At 41.3% G+C, this 24,842-nt stretch overlaps 1 protein-coding gene across 1 annotated transcript in view; it reads right to left on the minus strand.

Annotated features, from left to right (window-relative positions):
* The window catches only part of UTRN (utrophin), a 513,556-nt gene that overhangs the window by 125,033 nt on the left and 363,681 nt on the right, over positions 1-24,842 (minus strand). The window contains exons 56-59 of the mRNA XM_026649537.2: positions 8,320-8,588; positions 6,103-6,249; positions 4,584-4,662; positions 1,214-1,274 (exon numbers count right to left, since the gene is read on the minus strand). Coding sequence (XP_026505322.1) covers positions 1,214-1,274; positions 4,584-4,662; positions 6,103-6,249; positions 8,320-8,588 — 556 coding nt within the window. The remainder of the gene's footprint in view (positions 1-1,213; positions 1,275-4,583; positions 4,663-6,102; positions 6,250-8,319; positions 8,589-24,842) is intronic.

The raw sequence follows: 24,842 nt of genomic DNA on the forward strand, positions 1-24,842 counted from the left end.
GTCCCCTCCTTCTCACCTCAGCTCCTCTCCCCCATCCTGGGCATGAAGGAAGGAATCTCCTACTCTAAGGAAAGGCTGGGCAAACACAGGCATAGAGACAAAGAAATAGTATCATTAACTTCATATTTAGAACCCCAAATATTTCTAAAATAGTTTTTAGTGAGTCACTGAACGTGAGCTCTACAGATAAACGACAGTGTCATGTACTATAGCATAAAGGTTTTGATGGCACTGGTTTGGGATGACCTACGATGCTCACTGGTAGATATGCTACATTGAGGAGTAATATGGCCCTTCCAAACAGAGGCTGACAACATTTTAAATGGACTTTCCCCCCTCAGAACTAAAACAAACTAATACAGGTTTGGTTTAAAATGACTGTGCATTGGATATTCCAAAATAGCATTTATCCCTTTTGCAAACAGCTGCTGGTTTCCTGATAGAGCCGTGATCTTTGTCCTTCTAATGTAAGGGAGAAAGTACAGGTTTATAAACATAATTATATAAGAAAACTGATACAGGTAATGATTGTGGATGATTTTTTCCATCAGAACACATTGAATATCTCCACGAAGAACTATTTCCATTATTTACAATTTATTCAGCAAATGATTAATTTTATGTCAGGTCGGTATTTCAAAAGCAAAGAAAAAAATTAGGAGAACAGGAAAAGCAGAAGGATCAGCCAGATGGTTATGCATACAGGAGCTCTGAACAAAAAGAAAAACAATAGATTTTCAACTGTAAATCATTTACTTTTTCTTTGTAAAAATTAGTCACTACAAAAATGCTTCTCAACTATGGACTTTGTCATTAAATGATTGAGAGTTGATATACAATGTATTCAGGCTTTTACAGAAAAACAATCTGTTTTTTTCCCTTTTTTCTATGGGTTGGGCTTTGAATGAACAAGGTTCTTAAATATGTGCCTAACTTTAAGCACATGAGTAGCCTTATTGTCTTCAATGGCACTACTCATGTGCTTAAATAACCTTGCTGAATCAGAGCTTCTATGCTGGATGATTTGTATATATTTATAAACGAGTGCTCATAATGTAGAAAAAATATATAGCACATATAGCATGATAGACTAAGCAGTGAGTATGCTGGTAACATTTCTACTAATATTGTAACATTAGGTACGTATCAGGCTTAGCTCACAAAACCCTTCGCTTTCTTTAGTGCAGCTAAATGAGAATCAAGGCCAACTTACTTGATGTAATAGGGCACTTTGTTATGTGAAACAGATCGCTGCCACGGAAGCTGAACTGAAGCTGGGGGAGGGAAAAACACAGGAGGTGGTGATTAGACAGCACCTGTCTTAAAAACAAGATTCCTTTTTACAATTAAACCCACTTATAATAAATTAAGTGGAAACGGCTCTAATTTTCCAGTCAGGCTTTCAGTAATTCAGCTGGAGAAAACCATGGTAATATATCAGGGTGGTGTTATCCATCTATTTGATGCCAAGCAAGAAATAAAATACACAAATATGGTAATTCCATTTCAAAGAAGGATAATAAATTGTAGCTTAGTAAGCCATCCACTCAGAGGCAGGCTAAGGGGGTATTTAAAAACTTTTTCCTATCTCCAGCAATGGGTTCCAGAAAATACAAGCAATTTAAGCTTTGGAAATATGGGCCTCCATTACCATAATCAATACACTACAATATAATGAAAAATAAAAATAATACCACACTATTAGTTATTGTCCTCAGCTCCTATTTGCAATCCAAATTAATATTGATTAATTAGACCCCATTCCCATGCTCCTGGAGATAGTAATATATGCAAAATTTATGTAAATCTGACAGCAAAAAAGATAATCTGTAAAGTCAGGTTGCCCTATAACACATCCACACAAGAGATGCAAAACTTACAATACAGTATAACTCTGTTTATCTAAAAATCTTGGAAGACACAAGAAATGTTTAGATGAAGAGTGAAGAGGATATCTGACAGATTATCTTTGAAGTGGCCACATGCTGGGCGTCCCTGTATACATATTCTATACCTTCCCATGCCACATGCTTTATACCACCCCAGAGGACATAACCAAATTGGTGTTTGGTTAAACAGTTTCTACTGTATAGGAAATTCACTTCATCATATTCACTGTGGAAGCAAATGATATTTGTTCTTGAAAGAATAAGCAGGAATAATTAACCAGCACCATGAGACGAATTTATATTCAACACACAAACCAGTTAGACCCCGAAAGTTAGGCATCAAACACCATATTTAAACATCTAGGCAAGTGGGATGAAAATTCTGTCCACATTGTACAGAGTTAATAAATTAATTTACTAAACAACAGATTAGTACTTTGGGGAAAAATATATGAATTTATGAAAAAAGGTCTACATTTTTATATGGTGTTGAAAGAATTAAGCAAAAATGTTGTGCCACCCTTCAAGGAGAAAAAAGGTATCCATATTTTAATAAGTGTTGCTAATTTGTAAGAAAAAAAGTTCCATGACCAAACAATCATTTTATTTTCCCATAATTTGAAACAAAGAGAATAGTAGGGCTTGTGTTTTAGAGAAAGAGTGAAATCCACGGATGGGCCAAGATAGCAGACAATTTTAGAAATATGCTGCTTTCAGACCTTCATTTCCTAATAGTGTTAGCCATTGCCATTGGTTTCTGTGGTACTATTATTTGAATGATGTTAACTAACTAAGAAGATTAGCTCCCTCTGAGTTTTGCTCAGATTTGACTTATTAGTTATGAGTGATTGCAGATATTCTGCACTGGCATGTAGATAAATCTATTATTATGTCATCAAAACTATCTCTAATTTCTGTGGATCAAGTGATACTGAACTTATTTAGAACCATACTCAATAAAAACATTGTCCATTTTCTGTGCTGCATGAACCTGTGCAAAGATGAAATTCTTTTTTAAAAAATCGTTATTTATGTGTGGAAGATGAACAGAGTAATTATTGATTCTGGCACCCAGTACGAATACTGCAGATATTAATAAAAGGTTGGATGCAGTTGAGGGAGGCATTGAAGAGGGGGGCTGAAGGCTTTGGTTGAAGAGTACAGCAGGCTGAGAGACAGAGCATATGAAGATAACAACTGATTGACATTAATCTATTCTTCTAAGAATACAAAACATGAACTGCAGAGTTGTGGAACTGTGGACATGTAAAATAAATTAAAATTAGCAAAAAATCAAGCTAGTATTTCTGAAAGCTTTGAGACAGTAGCATGGGGTTCTTTTAGGGGAATTATGGATTATAAAATATTCTGAGGTTGGATTATTTTGTATCCATCTACATTCGGGATGGCTAAACTTTGCCAACATGAGGGTAAGCTGTAAGGAGCCCAAGGTTTCCAAGTTGAGAAAGGATGCAATTAGATTGCAGCTGTCTTCCCTCTAGTAAAATGTTGGTGGGATGACAGAAATAGATCAGGGAAGAGCTGGAGCATGGGTTGTGGCAATCGATTGACATTGCTTCAAGCTGTCTTGTGTGTCCGGTTGTTCTTTGTAGAATAGGAGTGACTAGTGTTTCAGGATTGACTGCCAATTCCCCGTAAGGGACGTTCCTCAAGAACAAAGCTGAGGCATGCTGGTAGGGCAGCATGAGGATGCTTCTTCAGCTGTACTAATTCTAAGACTAAACAGAGCCCTCAAGTTTCCCAGGCATTCCCCGATACTATTGATGCATTTTATTTACTTATTTGTGCAAAAAAGGCGATAAGTGGCTCTGTTCTCAGGGTCACTGTTGAAGTAACTGGCAGGACTCAGAGGTTCCAGCTGGTCTGCAAATAGGTCCCATTTTGGAGGAATTGCTCTAAAAAACTTTGTACTATGTATGACCTGTATTTTTGAATTGAATGTATGATGCTGCACCTCTTTCACCAGGCTCTTTATTTCGAACATACTTGTGGGTTTGAAATGAGAATATGGCTGTTACATTTCCTGAAAAGGGGACACTAGATATCTGGGGCTTTTGAAATTATTTTAGGGTATTTGGCTTGTCAGCTGGCAAGATGCTCTGAGCATTATGCATACAATACATTGAGATCTATGGAATCAAAAGTGGAATATAAGAGTTAAGTCATTTATATGACACTATCCACCCATCTCAAAGCACCCGAGGAGAATACATGACAAAGAGCTATGATTATTATTGCAGTGTTCATCTAAAAACTAGAGACAGGCCTGAATTAACACCTTGTATCTGAACATACTTGAACTTTGGGGGTGCTAGTGGGTGAGAGAAAGATTCAGAAATTGAACATGGATCTTTATTCCACAGTTCCATTATGTTTCTATAATGGGTCAAATGAAGGCCATTGATCTGAAAATCACATAGGTAGGTAGGAGTAGAACCATTGTGCATGGAGACACCTAGGTGATCCATGAGGATGGAATACTATAGAGTGATGAAGTGAAATGAAGAAGAATGAGGAAGAAGAGGGAATCAACCCAGCTGAAAGAACGATGTAGTTAATTACAAGGAAGAGAAACTTCCTGATGTTATGGGTCAGTTAAGGGTATCATTATGTGAGAGGTGACTGGAGAGAAGGCTACTGTCTCAAATTTATCAATTTATTACTCGCACTTACTGGAGAGAAAATGTTGAGATTCAGGGCCAAAATCCTGGTGTGCTTCCTGTAGCAGTTTAAGGCGATCCTCTACAGATACCTATACACAAACAAACAAAAAATAACAAGGATTCTTATTTATTTTCTAAAGCAGGAGTCACAATAAAAACATTGGTTTGCATTCAATTCCAAATAAATTTCATGTATCTTCTACATTTATTTACTCTCAGTTCATTTACACCCACTGTTTTTCTTTTTCAATTCAAGCTAATGTTGCGCTTGTATAAGCAATGCAGATCAATAATGAACAACAGAAGTTTCATGGTGACTAAAGTTGTTCCTTGAAATTTCTGGAATTTTATTTCTCCCCATTTCTCTTGTCCAACTGTCTGTAGTCAGCAGGCCTCACTTGGATCGTATCAATCTTACAGCTGCCTTTACAAGATGGGACCATTCTGGAGCATGCTGCTTCACTGGCTGACAGGATGACCAGACTTCCTTCTGGTTTACTAATTAAACTGCACTAAGCACGTGCAGCAGTGGCTTGGCTGCTTCGCTAATTCTCTTTAAGGCAGAAAATCATTCCAACACCAAATTACATTTTGAGAGACAAGGAGGGATGCTTCAGAAATGTTAATAACTTTGCATCCCAGCTTGTTTTGAGCCTCGTAGCCCAGCAGCTTACATCCAAACTCGGCAGGTTCCCAGCAACAAAGATAAAGGAGACATATTTTTTCCCCTCTTTCAAAACATTTTGATTTCCCCAATTCCTTGTGTGTGTGGCAGGAGACAGAGTCTGAGATTTGGGGAAATCAAAATTAATAGAAGCGGATTGACAAAAAAAAATACCATAAAAGATAGTGGTTCAGAGGGGGGGAAATGAAAAGATTGGTAAACTGATAAATAAATTAAGAATCCTCATTATTTCATTCAGCATGAAACTGTAAATCAACTAAATAGACACACAGGTTCTGCCTTATCAGTCCTAGACCACTGAAGCACTAGTCAAATATAAGCCATATGAATCCACTCCAGACCCCTCAAGCATGTTTTCTGCTCCTAAACCTTCACTTCCTTCCCCCCATCCCATGGTCCCAGACCTATCAGTATTCACATTATTCATGAAAAATTTCCTATGGAAATTGGACATTTAAAAAAAAAAAATCAACTTCTATACGGGTGGCAACACAGCAGAAATATATGTTTACACTTTCAAAAGTTTCAATAACTATGATTTATGGAGTTATTTCAGTGCTTACAAATTGGTACAAATATTGCTATCACACAGGTGAAACGAAAATAAGATCTAGTCTGTAAAGATTAACGCAGTCCCTTGAGTGAGTGAACTGCTGAGAGAGCAGAAAAGGGAGGCTATCAGTCAAGACAGTAAAGGAAAGACAGCTCCTTTCATTGCTTTTTGCCACTATGGTAACAGAGTCAAGAGAGCAATAAGGGAAAAATAGTAATAATTTGTTTTGTAAGAGAAAAAGAAGAGTACTGCTGAAGCACTTCCTCCTTCAGGGAAAGGAGGAGGGCATACCTGTAAAAGTTTCCAGCGCATATTAAGGTCATCCAGCTGGCGAGACATCTTTAAAGATGGATGAAGGTCAAGTGGAGACAGCTGACTAGATAAATCATTTACTGTTTTAACTTTCAAGTTGATTGGTGCAATCTCTTCTCTGAAAGCCTGATCAGAAAAAGAAAACACACACTTGGCTTGACCACCATCTTACAGAACAGAATGAAAGCTTGCATGCCAAACAAAAAACAGTTACATTTGGTTGACACTGACACGGCAGTATAGATATGCTAAACAAGAGCATACAAAGGAGGTAATCAGCATTCTCTATGGAGGAAAGCCTATTTACTTATAGTTTTTGACTGTAAAGGATTCTACCCAGTTGTATTATTTGACTTTAAATCCACTTCTGTACACAGTGCCCATATAAAGCCTACTTACATCCCACTTAAGCTATCAAAATAGGCCTTAAATATGTTTTTAGGGGTGCATAGGGCTTGTGTGGTCATTCTGTACAGGGATGTTTTTAGGGGTGCATAGGGCTTGTGTGGTCATTCTGTACAGGGGTGGATTTCATCCAATACTGCAATATTCTACAGTGAGTTTTAGTAATACTGGTTCACATTAAGGATTCTTAAACCAAATTTATTGAATAAGGCTGACTATTGTTCCCTGATCAAAAGCTGCTGGCAAAATCTTTATTCAAACACCTCGTTACTGAATTAGCAAACATGAGGCAATGCATCTTCCAAGGAAAAGGAATAGAATACTTTATGGGATTCTGACTGTACAGTTAAAACTATTATGATCAAAAAAGAAGAAAGGTTTTCTGACTCAAACGAAACTAAATATATCATTAAAAAGTAAAAGTTTTAGTTATGGTTGAAAATATGCACTAAATGTCTTTCTTGCTGTGAGCAGGTAAAAGTAATTGTTTGATGCTGTGAAGAGCTTGACTAAATATCATTGAACAAGCCAACAACAACTAGAAAAAGACTTTTTTTTTTTTTTTTTTTTTTTGGACAATCCAACTATTCCCTACCTTCCTTGAAACTATCCTTAATCAGTCCCATTCACAGGAGACATCTACTGACAAGAGGGGAAATTTTGGTTTGTGGGCTGCCAACAGTCCCCCACAACTCTAGCAGATCTTTCTGCTTTCCACAGCAATAAAAATTTAATAGACTTTGCTTTACCCTCCTTTGCAGAAATGACATCAAGATATGACAAACCGTTTCTTAACACAAGAACAAAGAGCTATTCCCTGCAGCATGCAAGAGCTTGGTTTACTGTCTATACTAAAATGGGAAAGGGGGAGGAATGTATGCATTACTCTTAAATCAACTGCTGTCTGGATATAAATCAGCTTTGACTATGTTTGACTCAAAGTTTTTAGGTTCCATTGAACCTGAACAGACTGAGCAAAACTTCAGAGGACGGAGGTGTAAAGCCCTACTCATTTATGTATGAACACCAGTTAAGTGAAGCAGTCAGATATACTACTTACATAGTACCATACATGCACATAATTTGCAATACATATAAAGATGGAATCTTTCTTGCAAATGTTTACAATCCAAGATGGTTGATCTTTTCGTGAGTAACTTTACACGCTAAGGTCAGAGGTAAACCTGTGCATTTGAGCATGGCTTTGATCAGTGTGTATTGTGCATGCTTGTATGTTGGAACTGAAAGAGATTTTGCTGTGGAGCTGAGGAGTCTGAGTGTTTCTGGGTATGACATCATTTGGGTACTAAGGAATATAAAATGAAGTTAGTGACAATTATAGATGTTGCCTTAATTAGCAATTTCCTTGAAGTTTAATAATTGTGTTGATAGGAAATGCTCTGGAGCAAACTTAACTATAAGGCCTGTAGGCAGCATGAAGGGTATGCGTAACTAGTGAAAAGCAACCTGCGTCCACACTGCAGCATGTAGCTACATGCGGCAATGAAAGGCTCTGGCAGGGGGAGACAGCAAGGAAAGGCTTCGACAGCTCCCCGCTACTAGAGCCTTTCACTGCAGTAAGAAAAGACTCTGGCAGAGGGGAGGCAGCGAGGAAGGGCTTTAGCCGTGAGGAGCTGCCGGAGCGTTTCCCTGCTGCCAACCCACTGCCAGAGCCTTTCTTTACTGCTGGAGCCTTTCCCTATAATAGGGAAAGGTTCTGGCTCTGGGGGGGCAGTATGTCACTACACTGCTAAAAACAGTTGTTATATTCACAAAGAATGTCATGCTTACTGTAGTTTTCTCAATGTGTTCCTGCAATGAGTCAATCAGTAAATCTCCTACTGGTTTCCAGCCATTTCGCACATTCTCAGCCTCTTTCAAGTCAGCATCAAGGTCGTCCATGGCACACTGCAAGTCTTTCAGTTTCTCTAATGCTTTGTCTACTTGCTTCTGCCAGTGGTTGGCACTGGCATTCAGGCTCTCCCATTTCTCTTTCACCTCTGAAGACTGCTTGCGCATAGCTTTGGCAATTCTCTGTGCTTTCTCCTCTGGGGTCAACTCTGCAGTGAAAAGGTGGTTTCAGGGTTTAGTTTTTTTTTTTTTTTTTTAAAGCTGCTGTTCATTTTTGGTTGAACAGATTTAATTCTGTACGAGGAGCACATTCAATAAGACTATCTGATAAGTCATCCAGCCAATTCAGAGCTCATCATAACTCAGCAGATTTTTCTTTAAAATAAATCAACAAGAAAAGTCCATGTTAAAAAAATGAAAAACAAAACTTTATTCTTAAAGAACAACATGGCTAGGATAATTGCTAAGAAATTCATCCTCATTTCCATGCATTACAAAAAGCAAGAGCCTAGGACTGGCTATTGGTGTTTGTGGTACCTCTGGAATCTGCAAGAGTAATCTGCAAGGTGTGCCACCTCACCTTCCCAGTTCATGAACCTCTGCCCCAACCCACATTTTTTCTCTCTCTTTTAACTCTCTTTAATTCACGTAAAAGTGAATCACGTTTTCTCAGTACCACACCTTAAATATTTCTGCAGCTCCGCAATAGTGATTTTAATGTTAATGTTCCACTTAAACAGTCATATAAATGGAGTACTGCAAAGCTAGAACTGCACAACAGAAACAAAACCAAAACCAGGATTGCTAACCAAAATGACAGAATTGAGATTTAGATGCACATTCCTCATTAATTTCAATGCTGTATGTCAAAATCCCCTAAGCGGCTTTGAAAATTGCACCCGGGATCCCCAGAAAAATCCCATTTAAGTCAATGGAGAGCTGTTACAACTGAGCAAACAAAGCTGAAGGTAGGATAAATATGGCAAGGATGGGTGCCTTAGTTTTAAGGAGATAAAATGGATGATGACACTGATTATGTCTGGAAGTTTTTGTTTAATTCCCACTTAGAGTCAAGACCTGAGCATGCATAGTATTATTTGACATTACTGTAACTTACAAACACACTGTCTAAAGTTTCACTCTGCCAGATCTCTTCCTTGTTATAAACAATTGGTGGGAGCCTGATAAGACAGTTACCTTTTCCATAACTGGTGTTCTTTGAGATGTGTTGCTCATGTCTATTCCACAATAGGTGTGCGTGCTCACCATGTGCACCGGTGCTGGAAGTTTTTCCCTTTAGCGACCCCTGGAGTGGCACCTCAATGGCATGGTATATGGGGCGCTGCGTGCTCTCCCCACCCTCAGTTCCTTCTTGCCAGACAACTCCGACAGAGGGGAAGGAGGGCAGGATGTGCAACACATCTCGAAGAACACCAGTTACAGAAAAGGTAACTATCTTTTCTTCTTCAAGTGATTGCTCATGTGTATTCTACAACAGGTGATTCCAAGCTATACCTGTTGGAGATGGGAAGGAGTTCACAAATTCTTGGGATGGAGAATGGCCCTACCGAATCATAGAATCTCAGGGTTGGAAGGGACCTCAGGAGGTTATCTAGTCCAACCCCCTGCTCAAAGCAGGACCAATCCCCAGACAGATTTTTGCCCCAAATCCCTAAATGGCCCCCTCAAGGATTGAACTCACAACCCTGGGTTTAGCAGGCCAATGCTCAAACCACTGAGCTATTCCCCCCGGTGTCCTCTCTGGTCTGAGAGACAATCGCATAATGTGAGATGAACGTGTGAACTGAAGACCATGTGGCAGCCCTACAAATGTCATGAATGGGGATATGGGCCAAAAAGGCAGCCGACGAAGCCTGCGCCCTAGTCGAGTGCCTTCACAATTGGTGGCGGAGGGATTCCTGCCAGGTCATAACAGGTACGGATGCACGAGGTGATCCAGTTGGAGAGCTGTTGAGTGGAGATCGGCCGACCTTTCATGCTCTTGGCCGAGGCAATGAACAGTTGCGAGGACTTTCTGAACGGCTTAGTCCACTCCAGGTAACAAGCCAGAACCCGTCTCACATCTAGCGTGTGTTCCTCACTGGACACATGGGGCTTGGGGCAGAGGACCGGCTGACCCATGTGATAGGCGGAGACCACCTTCGGGAGGAACGAAGGATGCGGGCAGAGCTGGACCTTATCTTTATGAAACACCATGTACAGGGGCTTGGAGGTCAGGGTCCTGAGTTCCGAGACTCGCCTAGCTGATGCGATCACAACCAGGAAGGCCACCTTCCATGAGAGGTGTGACCAGGGGCACAGGGCTAGCTGTTCAAAAGGGGGCCCTGTGAGACAGGCCAACACCAGGTTTAGGTCCCACTGCGGGACTGGGGGCCTAACATACGGGAAGAGATGATCCAACCCCTTAAGGAATCGGCCAGCCATAGCATGGGAGAATACCATGTGGCCCTGCATCGGCAGATGAAAGGCTCATATGGCCGCCAGGTGCACCTTGACTGATGAGGGCGCCAGGCCCTGGGCTATAAGGTGAAGGAGGTAGTCCAGAATAAGCTTGATCGGGGTGGCCACCAGGGAACCGCCCTGCTCATCCGCCCATCTGGAAAACCTAGACCACTTTGCCAAGTAGGCTCGGCGCATGGAGGGCCGCCTGCTTCTAGGAGGACACGCTGAACCCCTTCCGAGCACGTCCTTTCCTCCCTACCTAACCCTTGAGCTATGCCATGAGGTGAAGTGCCGCGGAGATCCCAGCGGCGGCTTGCCTCTGGAGTGCGGGGCCGACATCGGCGGTGCTCCTGGTACCGGCATGGACATAACATCCCGGGCCGCCAGCAGGGCCTCTGGTGTGGAGGGCATCTGGACATCTGGGGAGGCCCGCTACGAATGGGCCTGGCTACTCCGCTGGACTTGAGTCAGAGGCCTAGAGGCCGGTGGGGATCAATGATTGCCCAACATGGGTCTAGCCTCTGTCCCAGGTTTACTCCGGTGCCGCGGCGAAGAAGGCTTCTTCCTAGCCTTCTTGACGTGCCCCGTGGACAGGGAGCGGCACTGATTAGTCGATTGTGCCGAAGGGTCACCGTGCACTGACACTGCGGTGCCCAGTGCTGACTCGGAGCGGCGCGCCGGAGCCGGGGTCAGCGCCAACTCCATCAGAATAGCTCTGAGCCTAATGTCCCTTTCTCTCTTGACCTGAGGCTTAAATGACTTGCAAATCTTGCAGCGATCGCTGAGATGGGTTCCCCCCAAACAGCGTAAACAGTCTGCGTGCGGATCACTCACTGGCATAGATCGCCTACAAGTGTCGCACGACTTAAAACCCGGGGCACGGGGCATGTCCCGGCCCAGGCGCTCTAGCTAAACTAAACTAATTTAACTAACTAACTACAGGTACCATACACTGAACGAACAAGCAATTTTGGGAACGAGCTACAGCAAAGCTGGAGCAGAGCAGTTCCGAAGCACCTTCACCGGCAGAAAAAGGAACTGAGGGAAGCACGCAGTGCCCCTTATACTGCGCCATGGAGTCGCCACTCCAGGGGTTGCTAGGGGGAAAACTTCTGGCACCAGTGCACATGGCGAGCACACACACCTATTGTGGAATACACATGAGCAATCACTCAAAGAAGAATGGTGGTCTACTAGCAGCATGATGTGCTGACATACAGGAGTTCCAGACTTGGGACTGAGCAATGGCTCTCATTTTCTACAACAGGGACCGAGAGTCCACTCATCTTGTAAAGAGAAGGGAAAGTTCCATTTCACACTCAAGCAAGCCCTTTTGGCACTCAGAGTGGCCTCAATGAGCTCTGGAAACAGCTTCATCCAGCCTATTTCTTCTGAGGGAACGTTGCTGTCACAGTGACTGAAACAAATAAAGTAACTCCCAGAGGGCTCCTCTTTCATGCAAGAGACCCCCCCTACACACACACACAATTTCTGCAGACACAGAAATACTTGGAACAGCAGAAGAAATCTATGGTGCATAAACCAACATACACACACACACACTATGATGGGGGTTAATTTAGCTACAACAAGTCAGGAAAAAGATCTTGTAGTCATCGTGGATAGTTCTCTGAAGATGTCCACGCAGTGTGCAGAGGCAGTCAATAAAGCAAACAGGATGTTAGGAATCATTAAAAAGGGGATAGAGAATAAGACTGAGAATATATTATTGCCCTTATATAAATCGATGGTACGCCCACATCTCGAATACTGCGTACAGATGTGGTCTCCTCATCTCAAAAAAGATATACTGGCACTAGAAAAGGTTCAGAAAAGGGCAACTAAAATGATTAGGGGTTTGGAACGGGTCCCATATGAGGAGAGATTAAAGAGGCTAGGACTCTTCAGCTTAGAAAAGAGGATACTAAGGGGGGATATGATAGAGGTATATAAAATCATGAGTGATGTGGAGAAAATGGATAAGGAAAAGTTATTTACTTATTCCCATAATACAAGAACTACGGGTCACCAAATGAAATTAATAGGCAGCAGGTTTAAAACAAATACAAGGAAGTTCTTCTTCACGCAGCGCACAGTGAACTTGTGGAACTCCTTACCTGAGGAGGTTGTGAAGGCTAGGACTATAACAGCGTTTAAAAGAGAACTGGATAAATTCATGGTGGTTAAGTCCATTAATGGCTATTAGCCAGGATGGGTAAGGAATGGTGTCCCTAGCCTCTGTTTGTAAGAGGATGGAGATGGATGGCAGGAGAGAGATCACTTGATCATTGCCTGTTAGGTCCACTCCCTCTGGGGCACCTGGCATTGGCCACTGTCGGTAGACAGGATACTGGGCTAGATGGACCTTTGGTCTGACCCGGTACGGCCGTTCTTATGTTGCATGCACATAAAAATAAGCTAAATGGTATTACACTCATTTCTATGTACAGAAAAGCAGCAGCATTTTAGGAACATTTCATTTATGCAGTTTTAACCATTAAAAGTGAATGTTGTCTATAAATATAAGAATGACATTAATGAAAAAAGATGAAAGCAGCATTTTTATTGGAAGAGATCAAATGAGTCAAATAACCTTCCATCCAGTGGTGGGTAGCCATTAAAAATATCTTTATAACTGACTTGGCTTATCAATCAGCCAGCTATAAAAAAGAAACAAAGGGAACAAGGTTTTCCTTCTTTGGAGGACATAATGTTATAGTCAAAAGTATATTATCGTGATGGCAAAAATATATGCTATTAATATGCCTCTAATGAAGGTGAATACTAATCAGTTTGTTAACCCCTGGTCTCTAACACTGCAACCTTGCTGGGGATAATTAACACAAAAGGAACTTGTAAAAATATTCAACTTTGTACTATTCATATTTTAGCTGAGAAAATCAGACATCCTTAACTACGGGTAAGTATGGATGGAAGGACCTGGTTTAAATTAAAAAAAGAATTGCTATTAGCCCATTGTGTGAAGTTTGAAAAACTTATTTATTTATTGTGAGCCCCTGACCTGCTTTTGGTACACACAAGAATGGAAATACTATCAGAATCTATTTGATGACAGCTGAAGGCAGAAGTACTTTACGTTTCATGAAAACCTCTGTTTTCCTATGATTTTTTTTTAATAAAATGCCATGACAAAGCCTTGTTGGAAACTGCAAAGCAGCTTGCAAGAAATTTTATTGCTGACTACGTAAACCAAACAAGGAAGTGAGCTAAAAAAATTTAACAGAACATGCACAACAGCGGAGCCAGAGGCGAATATGTAGACTGGAAATAAGGTGTAAATTTTTAACAGGAAGGGTGTGACAGACTGTACCCCTGTATTCATCCCTTGTACACTATTGTAATAATTTTTGTACAAAGTATCCCTTGTGAGGTATCATTTGAAAACTATAGTTTTTTGACCATTATCATCTTGGTAAATTATGTGTGGTAACATTAGATGTAAAGTTAAAAGATTTCACTGTGTGGTGTTACTTAAACATTTTCCAATTCTGGGGAGTGGCCAAACCAGTTCCTCAGACAAAGGGCAAACTGACGCCTCAGCCAGGTCTAAACAAGGTCAATGGGCCATTACCTGCTAAAGTGCCATTCTTTGGCAGGAAAGGGGGTGTGGGCGAGAATTTGCATTTTAGCAAAGAAACAGCATGGGGTTCCTGTCCATGCAGACTTTTTGTCTCCTGAATCTCATCTGGAAATGCCTCTCAAAGGAGAGGGAGGACTATAAAAAGGAGACGCCACAAGAGCCCCTCTTCCTCCTCTGTCTCTCTATCCATCTAATCACTGCAGCAGAGGGAGAGCACTGCCATTACACAGGTACTGGATGGATCACTTGATTGCCTGTTCTGTTCATTCCTCTGAAGCACCTAGCATTGGCCACTGTTGGCAAACAGGATACTATGAATGGGCTAAATAGACCATTGGTCTGACCCAGTATGGCCAATCTTATGGGTCCTGGCCTAAGAAGTTTGGCCAGTAATCCTGTTAAGAACTTGTGGTGAGAAAAACTTTGCATTGAATTTAACATAGTTTGTTAAGTTAGGCACTAGTTGTGTATTAAATTTATTTTTCTTGTAACTATTTCTGACTTCTATGCCTCATTACTTGTATTTACTTAAAATCTATTACTTTGTAGTTAATAAACTTGTTTTATTGTTTTTATCTAAACCAGTGTGTTTGGGATAACAGGATTTGTGCAGATCATTTCTATTAATAAAATGATGGACTTTATATGAGCTGGGAAGTACAAGACATACATTTCTGAGGAAAAATTGGGGACTGGGAGTGTGCTGGAGTCACCCTGCAGTATAATTCAGGTTGGTAAAAGCCTGAGTGTGACTGGCAGGTTGCAAATGCACACCAACATAACTGGGAGTGACTTATATGCTGGAGGCTGTTTGTGAGCAGTCCAGGAGTGGAGATAATAGCAGCAAAGCAGTGCAGACTAAAGGGTAGGGATGACAGCTACTCACTAGCCCAGATTGTACCCTGGGTATGCCACAGAGGCTAATTAACCATTAGACCAATTTACCAAGGGTGGTGGTGGATTCTCCATCACTGACCATTTTAAAAACAAGATTAGATGTTTTCCTAAAAGATATATTCTAGGAATTTTTGGTAAATTCCGTGGACTGTACTATACAGAAGGTCAAACTAGATGATCACAGTAGTCCTTTCTGGTCTTGGAATCTATGACTGTCAATTTCAGAGCATGTTTGAGTTCTAGAACTGGGGGAAAAAACCTCTGGAAAATGAAAAACTGTTTTGGAGAAAGTCTGAGAAAAAGGCAGAGGGAAGTTTTGAGCACTCACGCTTACCAAATGTTTCAGGGAAATATTCCAAGCAATTCCCCAAATGCCACAAACTATTAAGGGAAACTTCCCTTACATTTTAGCCTGCAGAGCCATAACTGATCCAGATGCTGACCACACTTGGTGATACCAAGGATGTTTATGGAGCGGACTTCCAGGGACACTTGTGACAGAAAGCTGGGGCTGCATAGGTAGATATGACTAGTCAACAGGCTATGAGGTATAAATTGTATGTAGAGTCCCAGGCACTGGTAACCTAGGCATGAAGACGACTCAATATTTGTGACACAGAGGAGGGAATGGAGGAAAGCTGGAGATCATCCGAGAGATGCTTTGAGAGGAATTATGAATAGGGATGTTAAGAACCACTTGGAAACTTATGAGAGGCAAATATTCGATGTTGTTCTGGGTTTGTTTGCTTTTTTGGTACAATTTTATTTGCTATAGTTAACATGAAAATCTCAGACTCTACCCTGCCACCTGAACATCACCACCACAGGATTCTGCAACACAGTTTACCTTGTACATTACGCTCAGTTTTGAGATGACCTTTTAACCCAGCCTTTGCAACAGATTTCTGCAAAGGGGAGAGAGAGAACTGTCATTTAGAAGATTTTAGACAAAATCAACTATTAAAGTAATAAATTATATAGGAAGGACAATAACAGGATTTGATTACTTGGGGATAGCAATGGAGTTTTCATTTTAATTCATTTGGGAATTATTCATGTTAAGAGTTTAAAACTGCCATGAGCTTTTCTAAAATAATCTGAATTGACTAAAATCATCCAGTGACAAAGAGTCAATTTACTGATTGTAAAGTCCTGGGACTATTTCAAAATAATTTCTTGTGTACCAAATATACTGATGCTGCGATAAAAAACAAAATGTAATAAATGCTTTCCATTTCCACTTGCAAATAGTTACTTTTCTGTACAGTATAACAACTTGCAGGTTTTATTTTGGAAATTCAATACTGTTAAAAACTAAATTGTTTATGATAAAAGAGAATGATCCTTTTTGGAGGATTTAAAAACTAAATAAGAGATAATCTGGCATCTCTGCATAAAATGGTGGTCAGATACAGGGACTTAATTATCTTGGTCAGGTGGCTAGTGATACACTGGAACCCCGCTAGAACGCGCCCCGTGATAACGCGAATTCGTTTATAACGCGGAGCGAGTCTGGCCCCGGCGGCTGCAGAAGGCGCGGGGCAAGTCTGGCAGGCGCGGGGTGTTTGGGATCCATGCCCCAGCGGCTGCAGCAGGAGCGACTCTCCCTGCAGCCCCAGCCCGCCCCTGGGGTTCTCACCTCTGTCCCCGGCAGGGCCGGCTCCAGCCCGCGTCCTTCCCTCCGTGGACCGATGTAGGGGGTGGCAGCGCGGAGGAGGGAAGCACCCTGCTGGGAGCGGGCTGCAGAGTGGCGCGGAGCCCTCCCAGCAGTCGACGCGGCAGGCCGGCGGCGGTAGTCTTCGGGGGCCCCGCTCCCCTAGCCAGAGCACCAGCTGGAGCGCGGCAAGCCCCGCAGCCCCGCTCTCCTGGCCGGAGCGCGGCCAGCCCCGCTCTCCCGGCGGGACTCTGGCCGGCCGGAGCGCGGCCAGCCCCGCTCTGCTGGCGGGACCTCCAGCCGGAGCGCGGCAAGCCCTGCGGACCCCCTCCCCCAGCCGGCAATCCCAAGTGCTGCCCCAGGAATCGGGCCCCGCCGGCCCTGGCGGCAGGAGGGGCCGAGTGGCCAGGGCCCCAGCTGAAGGAAGCCGTGGCCGCCCCCCTTTTCTCTCTCTCCCCCCCTCCCTCCCCCTAGCCAGGGCGCGGAAGCTGAACACAAGTACAGTGGAACCCCACTATAACGCGACCCCGCATTTACCGCGATTGAATTTTTTGGACCCCAATGATCGCGTTATAGCGGGGTTCCACTGTAATTTAAACTACACAAGCCACCAGCTAGCTAGCTTCAACTCTGGAAGAATGGGAAATCTCTCTGAGAGCTGTTGGCTGATCGGTATTGATCAGCAGGCTCAAGAAAGGCCTCATTCTCCAACCTGACTGGAAAGCAAGTATGTCAGCACTTGATGACAGTATTGGGTACAGAAATCAGAAAAGTATTCTACACTGAAAGGGGGAAAAAAACCCACTCTAATAAGGTGACCCTGAGAAGATGGCAGCGATGGCAAGTGTTGGGGAAGAGAAGGAGGAAGATTCTTTTACTTGGTTTGTCCTGCTAGCTAACACCAAACAGAAGCACATGTGACAGATGTTAGTCATATCCCTTACTGTGTGGAAGGCACCCAGAGTCCATGGTGACAGGTGTGGCATAAGAATCGGAACTGAACAGAAATAAAAATAGAAACATTCTCTTGAAGCTGTTGAAAGGCATTTGAAAGTTATTTGTTAATTCACTGTCATTGTGCAAACATGACTATTGCATGTCATTTGAAAAAATACTAGTTGCATTAATGTGTTGAGATTGTTTTATTTAACTGTATAGAACCCTTGGGAGTGCTTATCAACTTGCTTTAAAAAAAGACATTTACTATGGAAATAAAGCAAGATAATTAGTTTCATGAGTATAAAATCATTTAACTTCTATTCACTTAAAAGACAAATTCATCTTGCATAACTATGTTTGCCATTGTCGTTAACAAGAAACCTCTTATTTTTTAAAGCAGAGAACACATTTGCAGTGACTTTGGTTGAATAGTATAGAACTGTAGACCTGATTTCACAAAAGATGATTTAACAGTGACAATTTTCCTTGGGTTAGGAAATCTTTTCATCAGTCCATCATTAAACAAGCTGGCACAGAGATACACAACTCCTTTATACTTTGACAAAAACACCATAAACTAGCTGTTGCTTTTTTTGTCTTCCCTTAGTATGAAATCTTCTGATTGATCAGTCTCTTTTTTATGGTACTTATTACATTATCTCCACTTCAGCAGCTGCTCAGAAAGTAAGAAAAGCTCTATAATCAGACCATCTGGTTACCAGAGAGGAAAAATATTAACTGACCTTGGAATCAGGGAGAGAAAAAAAATCCACTGCTCTGGTTGCAACTGCTTCATTTCAATAAGCGTCTTTTGTCACAAAGTGACGAAAATAGCAAAAAAATTTCTCAATGTCTAGTGGAGGTAAACTGCAATGGGATGTGAACTTTTACAACTGAGGTTTAGAACACTAAGCAAACAGATTTCAAGGAGTGGACAATACGTAAAAAGGAAAATATTATGTATGAACAGTGTGTTGCTTGTTTACAAATTGATTTTAGATAATTTAAGCTGCTCCTAGTTCCACCAGTTCTTGGTTTTTTAAGCACTTATTTTTGTTCATTCCTCAATCTATAGAAAAAGTGCTCATTTTAGGGCCTGACAGCAGCTAGTGGTCTCTCTGCCTAGCCATAGTTAAATTTATTTTCCCTTACCTTTACTATGCTCTTTAAACAGCATAGAAGAACTGGAGCTGATTTAATGTTCATTCCCCCAATTATACAGAACATGTTCTCTTTTCCACGGTTCAGTGAATCTTTGGAGCAGAAAGTGATGGGTGCAAATGACACTGTCATCATTATGAGCATTTTCAGAGCATTTAAACAGGCATAATAGGATATTGTCAAGCTCATAATCGGAAGAATCCAACAGTATTGTCATCACAAAATTGTGTCTTTAGCATCACTCCAATGAAAAGTATTCTTCGAGCTTCTAATAACCCTGGCAGAAAACTTGCTTACAACGAAAAGTACTACAGGAACAAGAAGTTTAGATAATAAGAAGCAACTGGGTACCACAAAATGTAGCAATTAGGCAAATTCAAAGCAGCCATCCATGCAGGCATAACACGGCATGCCACTAGTTCCTCATAATTCATATATCTACTGTGCATATAGTTGGGGGGAAAAAGATGGTTGATCATTTTCATCTTAACCCTTTGGTTTTTCTCCAATTAACACTGAAGGTTCTTGAAATCAAAGAAAATTAAAAAATGATAAAGAATGAGGAAAATGGCTGCAGGATAAAAGACAAATTACTTTTAATCTGCAGATGAATGAATTACTAGGAGCAAAGAACACTGAATATCTGAAGTGTGAGTTTGTATATAGTTGATATTTCTGGGAAGACCAGTATAAAGACATCAATAAAGGGAAAGAAGAGGGATGCTAGTATTACATGTGTCCCCTTAATATTAAATACAGTGTAGTTGAAGCCGTGTCGGTCGCAGGGTATTTGAGAGAGAAAGTGGGTGAGGTAATATCTTTTATTGGACCAACTTCTGTTGGTGAGGGAGACAAGATTTCGAGCCACACAGAGCTTTTCTTCTTCAGCAGCCATTGCATTAACACACCAACAGGTAAATCAGAAAGATAACTGTACTACGACAGGAAAAAGAGGGTTTCTCTATTAGAGATTAAGCTGAAAACTCACACACAGCAAAACTAATTTTGGGCTTGTCAGAAAAGCATATTAATGCTTATTCCTAAGCTTTTCTATTTTTAAAAGGGAAATTCAGAAAAAATAGCTATTTATCCTTTTTATTATTTGCACTATAAAATTATTTAAATTTAAAAATATATGGGCCAACCTGGTAAGTGATTAATTTCATGGGACAGTCCCTTGGTTCCCAAGCACAATGGAAGTAGTGTAGAGGCAGAGTGCTTCGCCCCTACAGAGAAGCAGCACTTCAGTTGCTCTGCAGCATTCCTTTGGTCACAGACTTTGTCAGGTGTTCCACCTCTCCTGTAGGCCAAGAAGAGTCATGTGATGCAGAGGAGAGAGCATGTGAGAGCACATACATGTTACCAGCACAGGATACTCAACTTTTTTTTTTTTTAAACCAAAAATTGCTTCCATTTTGCAAGAGCGTTGTGACCTCAAATCAGGCCACAATATTTTTGCAAAATGGATGTAAATTAATGGAAGTGTAGGGCCCAACTCTCTCATCAATGCCGAGTGGCTGAAAAGCCAACTTTAACTGGCTCCCTGATGACTCTCCACTGTGTAAGAGGAAACCTTGGGTGATACAGAGCTGGGGTAGCATCTCTAAGCCACCCCTCACTTCCTGCAGTCCCTGGTGAAGGAGACATTCCTCTAGAGAAAAGAGGCACGATAGAGGAACCCCTCTGCTGTGATGCTGATTCTGGGCAGCCCAGTATGTGGTTCTGCTTCCTGATGTACTGGGGATGAATGGTGTGAAGGCCTAATGTTCCCCCACCAAAGACCATCTATGATTTTAGTGGCGCAGAGGCCATGCCTGGCAGTTCCCGGAGGATGGTGGAGGAGACAGCTATCCATCCACTAAAGACACCTCACTGGTATGTTAAAAGGGGAATAAAATAAAAAGCTTATGATCACAAGCCTTCTCATCAATCAGCCTGTTAATCAGCTGCATTATTAGAAGCAGCAGTGGGAGACCTAGTACAGACACAGCTGTGGTGGCTTCTGGAGTCTTTACAAGCATGTGTCAATTAAACATGAACACTAAAAGTATATCTACACTGCAGTTAAACACCAGCAACTGGCCCAGGCCAGGTGACTTGGGCTAAGGGGCTCTTTAATTGTGGTGTAGACATTCAGACTCGGGCTGGAGCCTGGGTTTTAGGGCCCTGTGAGGCGGGAGGGTCTCTGAGCTTGATCTGTAGCCTGAGCCCAAATGTCTACACCACAATCAAAGAGACACTTAGCCCGAGCCTCATGAGGCCAAGTCAGCTGGCACGGTTGAGCCCTGGGTTTCTAGTTGCAGTACAGATATATCTTAAGGTTCCCGTTGGTGCTGTTGATGGCACCGGTAGGATTTTTGGGTAACATCTCCTAGTGTATCCATGGCACAGTGTACATACTGTAAGAATCAATACTGCTCTGGGAACATTCTGGGGTTGTTCTGGTAAACAAATTGGTCTGTTTGCTGCCACATTACAACACTAAAAATAACCATTATGTCCTCAGGTTCAATCTCACTTCCCTTACTCCAGCTGCCCAAAATTCTGTTTTAAAAATCTCCTCTTTGGCCATGTGCAGGATTCCAATGCCACCTCTGGAGAGGGAAAGAGGGTGTTTACATCCCTGGCCACTTCTTGTGCTTGTTGATCTGTCACACACCTGTCCACTAGTGAGTTTGAGACCACTTCACCTAGGACACCAAAGAGCCAACATATAGTAAAAAAGTTGGGCTTTACCACCATGGACTGAACTTGAACTGGTGACCCATAAGTCTGGCTAAATATCTCTTCTCCATAGTTATAATGTTGTAATCTTAGTATGTCTCCACTCTTCCACAGAAACTTTCAGAAAAGACAAAGATGGATGAGATCAGAAATTGTAATATAGGGAGAGATTGAAAGGAGTGACTTTTCAGGCTTTCTAACAACCGGCTGGTTCAGTATCTTGGTAGGTGTATGGTTACTAGCTGGACTGGTACTTTGGCAGAAATAGATGTTGCAGGCACCAGTTCAATTCCCACCCATCAGACAAAATGCCAAGCAAAGTTTTTAAAAACGTAAGTTCTTAATTTATTTTTCCTTGCTATGGATAAAAATATTACATCAGGGAATTTCTCATTGCATTGGGCAGCAGGAAAAGAAAAAAAAAGAGGTTCCCCTTCATTTATGTATGAAACATGAACACATGCCAGATGCCTGCTAGAATAACTAAAGTATATGCATGTAAATTACTGATATATAATATTGTTCTGATGCAACTGTGATATGTTTTTGCATTTATAATTTAAAGGTAGAACAGATGGTGACATTAAATTCATTTGAAGTGATGTGTCCATTAAAATAACCTTTGCTACTAAGTAATTGCTCACTTTAAGTGGGGATTTGATCACTTTAACCAGCTTCTACACTAGCAAAGCACATTGTTATGACTGAAGACTTCTGGAAATGTTCGCAATTTCATTGTATCATCCTGATCTGCCAGGACTTTATTTTATAGTACACTTCATTTTAAGGACAGGAATGCTTACCATATCGAGAAGGTCATATGGCTGATCTGCAGTTAAGAACCCAAGGGAAACAAAATAATATTCTGTTTGTCTGTGTTTTTCATGGCCTGTAACTTCACTAATAATTCTTGGATCTGAGAAACTAATTGGAGCTATGTTCTTGATCTAAATGTCTGCAAGCAGTTAATTATACTCCTCTAAATTTTCTTACTATACATCATGGACAAGTGACAACAAAGCTAAAAATATAAACATTTTCACAGGGCCCTTATCTTGTTGATTTATAAAATCTAGCAGCTAGCATGGTGGTTTATCAGTATACCGTATTTAGAAGCTAGAAGTTCAAAAGCAAGAAAAGGGCTTGTTCTTTTGTGATGATGTGATCCCTAGGGAGATGAAGATGAAATCATAAGAAAAAACAGATGGGATAAGAAAGAACTCAAAAAGAAAATTTCCTGGATTATGGAGGTTCAGTGTTCAGAAGTGCCAGTTACTGCACAGTTGCAACATAAGGCCAACACGCTCAAAGGGAACAGCATCAGAGCTAATGTCGTAACCTAAGTTAATGTACTTGTTATCGTAGGGCATATAACAAGATCTTATTACATGTAATGCAGCAATGGAGTTAATATAAGGTATCTTGTAATGCATGAGCAGGTATTATACTCCCTCTTACAATGTATCACCCAACAATAAAGATTTTTTAAAGTGTCTTTTGTTTGAGCAAACCCCACACTGATTAGTGTGGGCTCACCTCCAGATTTTGCTCAATACCCTCAAACAACGTATTCCTTCCCTTCCACAAAAAGTGCAGAGGAGCAAACAGGCCTTGCTTAGGTGGCTATAAGGTTAACAGAATCAGGCTCTCGTGAACTGAAAAGGGAAGTGACTTTCTCAGTTGAGGACCCAGCGCAGAGAATGCCCCATTTCTGTTCTCCTTGCACTTAAGCCACAGGGTATTAGACCATGAACCTTGGACAATTTCAACTATCTTAGTACTACAAAAGGATAGAGGCAGTCACTGAAGTAACTAGGACCCAATCCGCTGAAGGCTGTATATGAAAAATCTTAAATTGGATCTGGAAATAAATAGAAGCCAGGAAAGAAGTTGGAGCACTGGTATTGAGGTGGTTCCTATAAAGAATACAGGCGAGTCTCATCTTACGCGGGGGTTCCGTTCCGCGGTTAGCGAGTAAAGCGAAAACCACGTATAGTCAAAATTACATTGAGTTGAATGGTGGGCAAAATCGCCTGCACTACAGATACAGTATTAAAATTGTTATTTTTCTCTTTTTTTGGTATTTTTTTTTTTTGCTGACCGTGTAAAGCAGAAATCACGCATGTTAAATGCGTGTAAGATGCGACAGACCTGTACATCTTAAACAAACTCCCTGCATACTTTCAGCCAGCAAGTTTCAGAGTGGTTTTAAAGTACAGTCCCACATAAAATGCACTGTCATAATCAAATCTTGTGCTGAAAAAGGTGTGGATACTGTGGCGAGGTCCACGTGTAAATGAGTGGACACAACCCTTTTGTTGGTGTCAGAAATAAGAAACAGTATTGACCACTGCCACTATACCTAACACTCAGAACTAGTTCTGGAACCAACAGGCTGTGCACCTGAGTAACAACGAAAAGGAAACTTTTCCAACTAGATAGCTGGTATCTTCTCCACCAATTTCTCACCTCTACCAGCATAACCTCAGTCTTGTGCAGGTTCGGTCCTCATCTAAGCCACAAGCCTAGCAAGTTACTCATATTGTTATTCCACATGCATTTCCTCATCACCTTTCCATATGTTCCATACACCCTTACTATATTGCAATCTGAGGTCTTGTTTACACAGGAACAGAGGAAAGTCAGTTTGGCTCTACTAAGGGTATGAATTCACACTGCATTAGTTAAACCTTATTAAATCCTTGTGTGGACTCATACAGAATGAAATTGCCATTAATTCAGTTTACCTTAATTTACTTCAAAAGTGTCTACATGGGTTTAATGGGGATTAACTAACATGCTTTAAATTCTCCTCTTTAGTTGATTCAGCTTAGCTGGCCTGAGTGTTCTATTGCAGACAAGCCCTAAGATACTGTTGAATACTTTATGCCTGGATAGAAATTACATTTTACATAAAACTGAGCATAAATTAGCTAATATCAGGCTAAATAATCTAATACAAAAACTAAATTATAGTATAAGAACATAAGAACGGCCGTACTGGGTCAGACCAAAGGTCCATCT

Source organism: Terrapene carolina, unplaced genomic scaffold (assembly GCF_002925995.2).
Source record: "Terrapene carolina triunguis isolate 2854851 unplaced genomic scaffold, T_m_triunguis-2.0 Scaffold85, whole genome shotgun sequence".
NCBI classification, from domain to species: domain Eukaryota; kingdom Metazoa; phylum Chordata; order Testudines; family Emydidae; genus Terrapene; species Terrapene triunguis.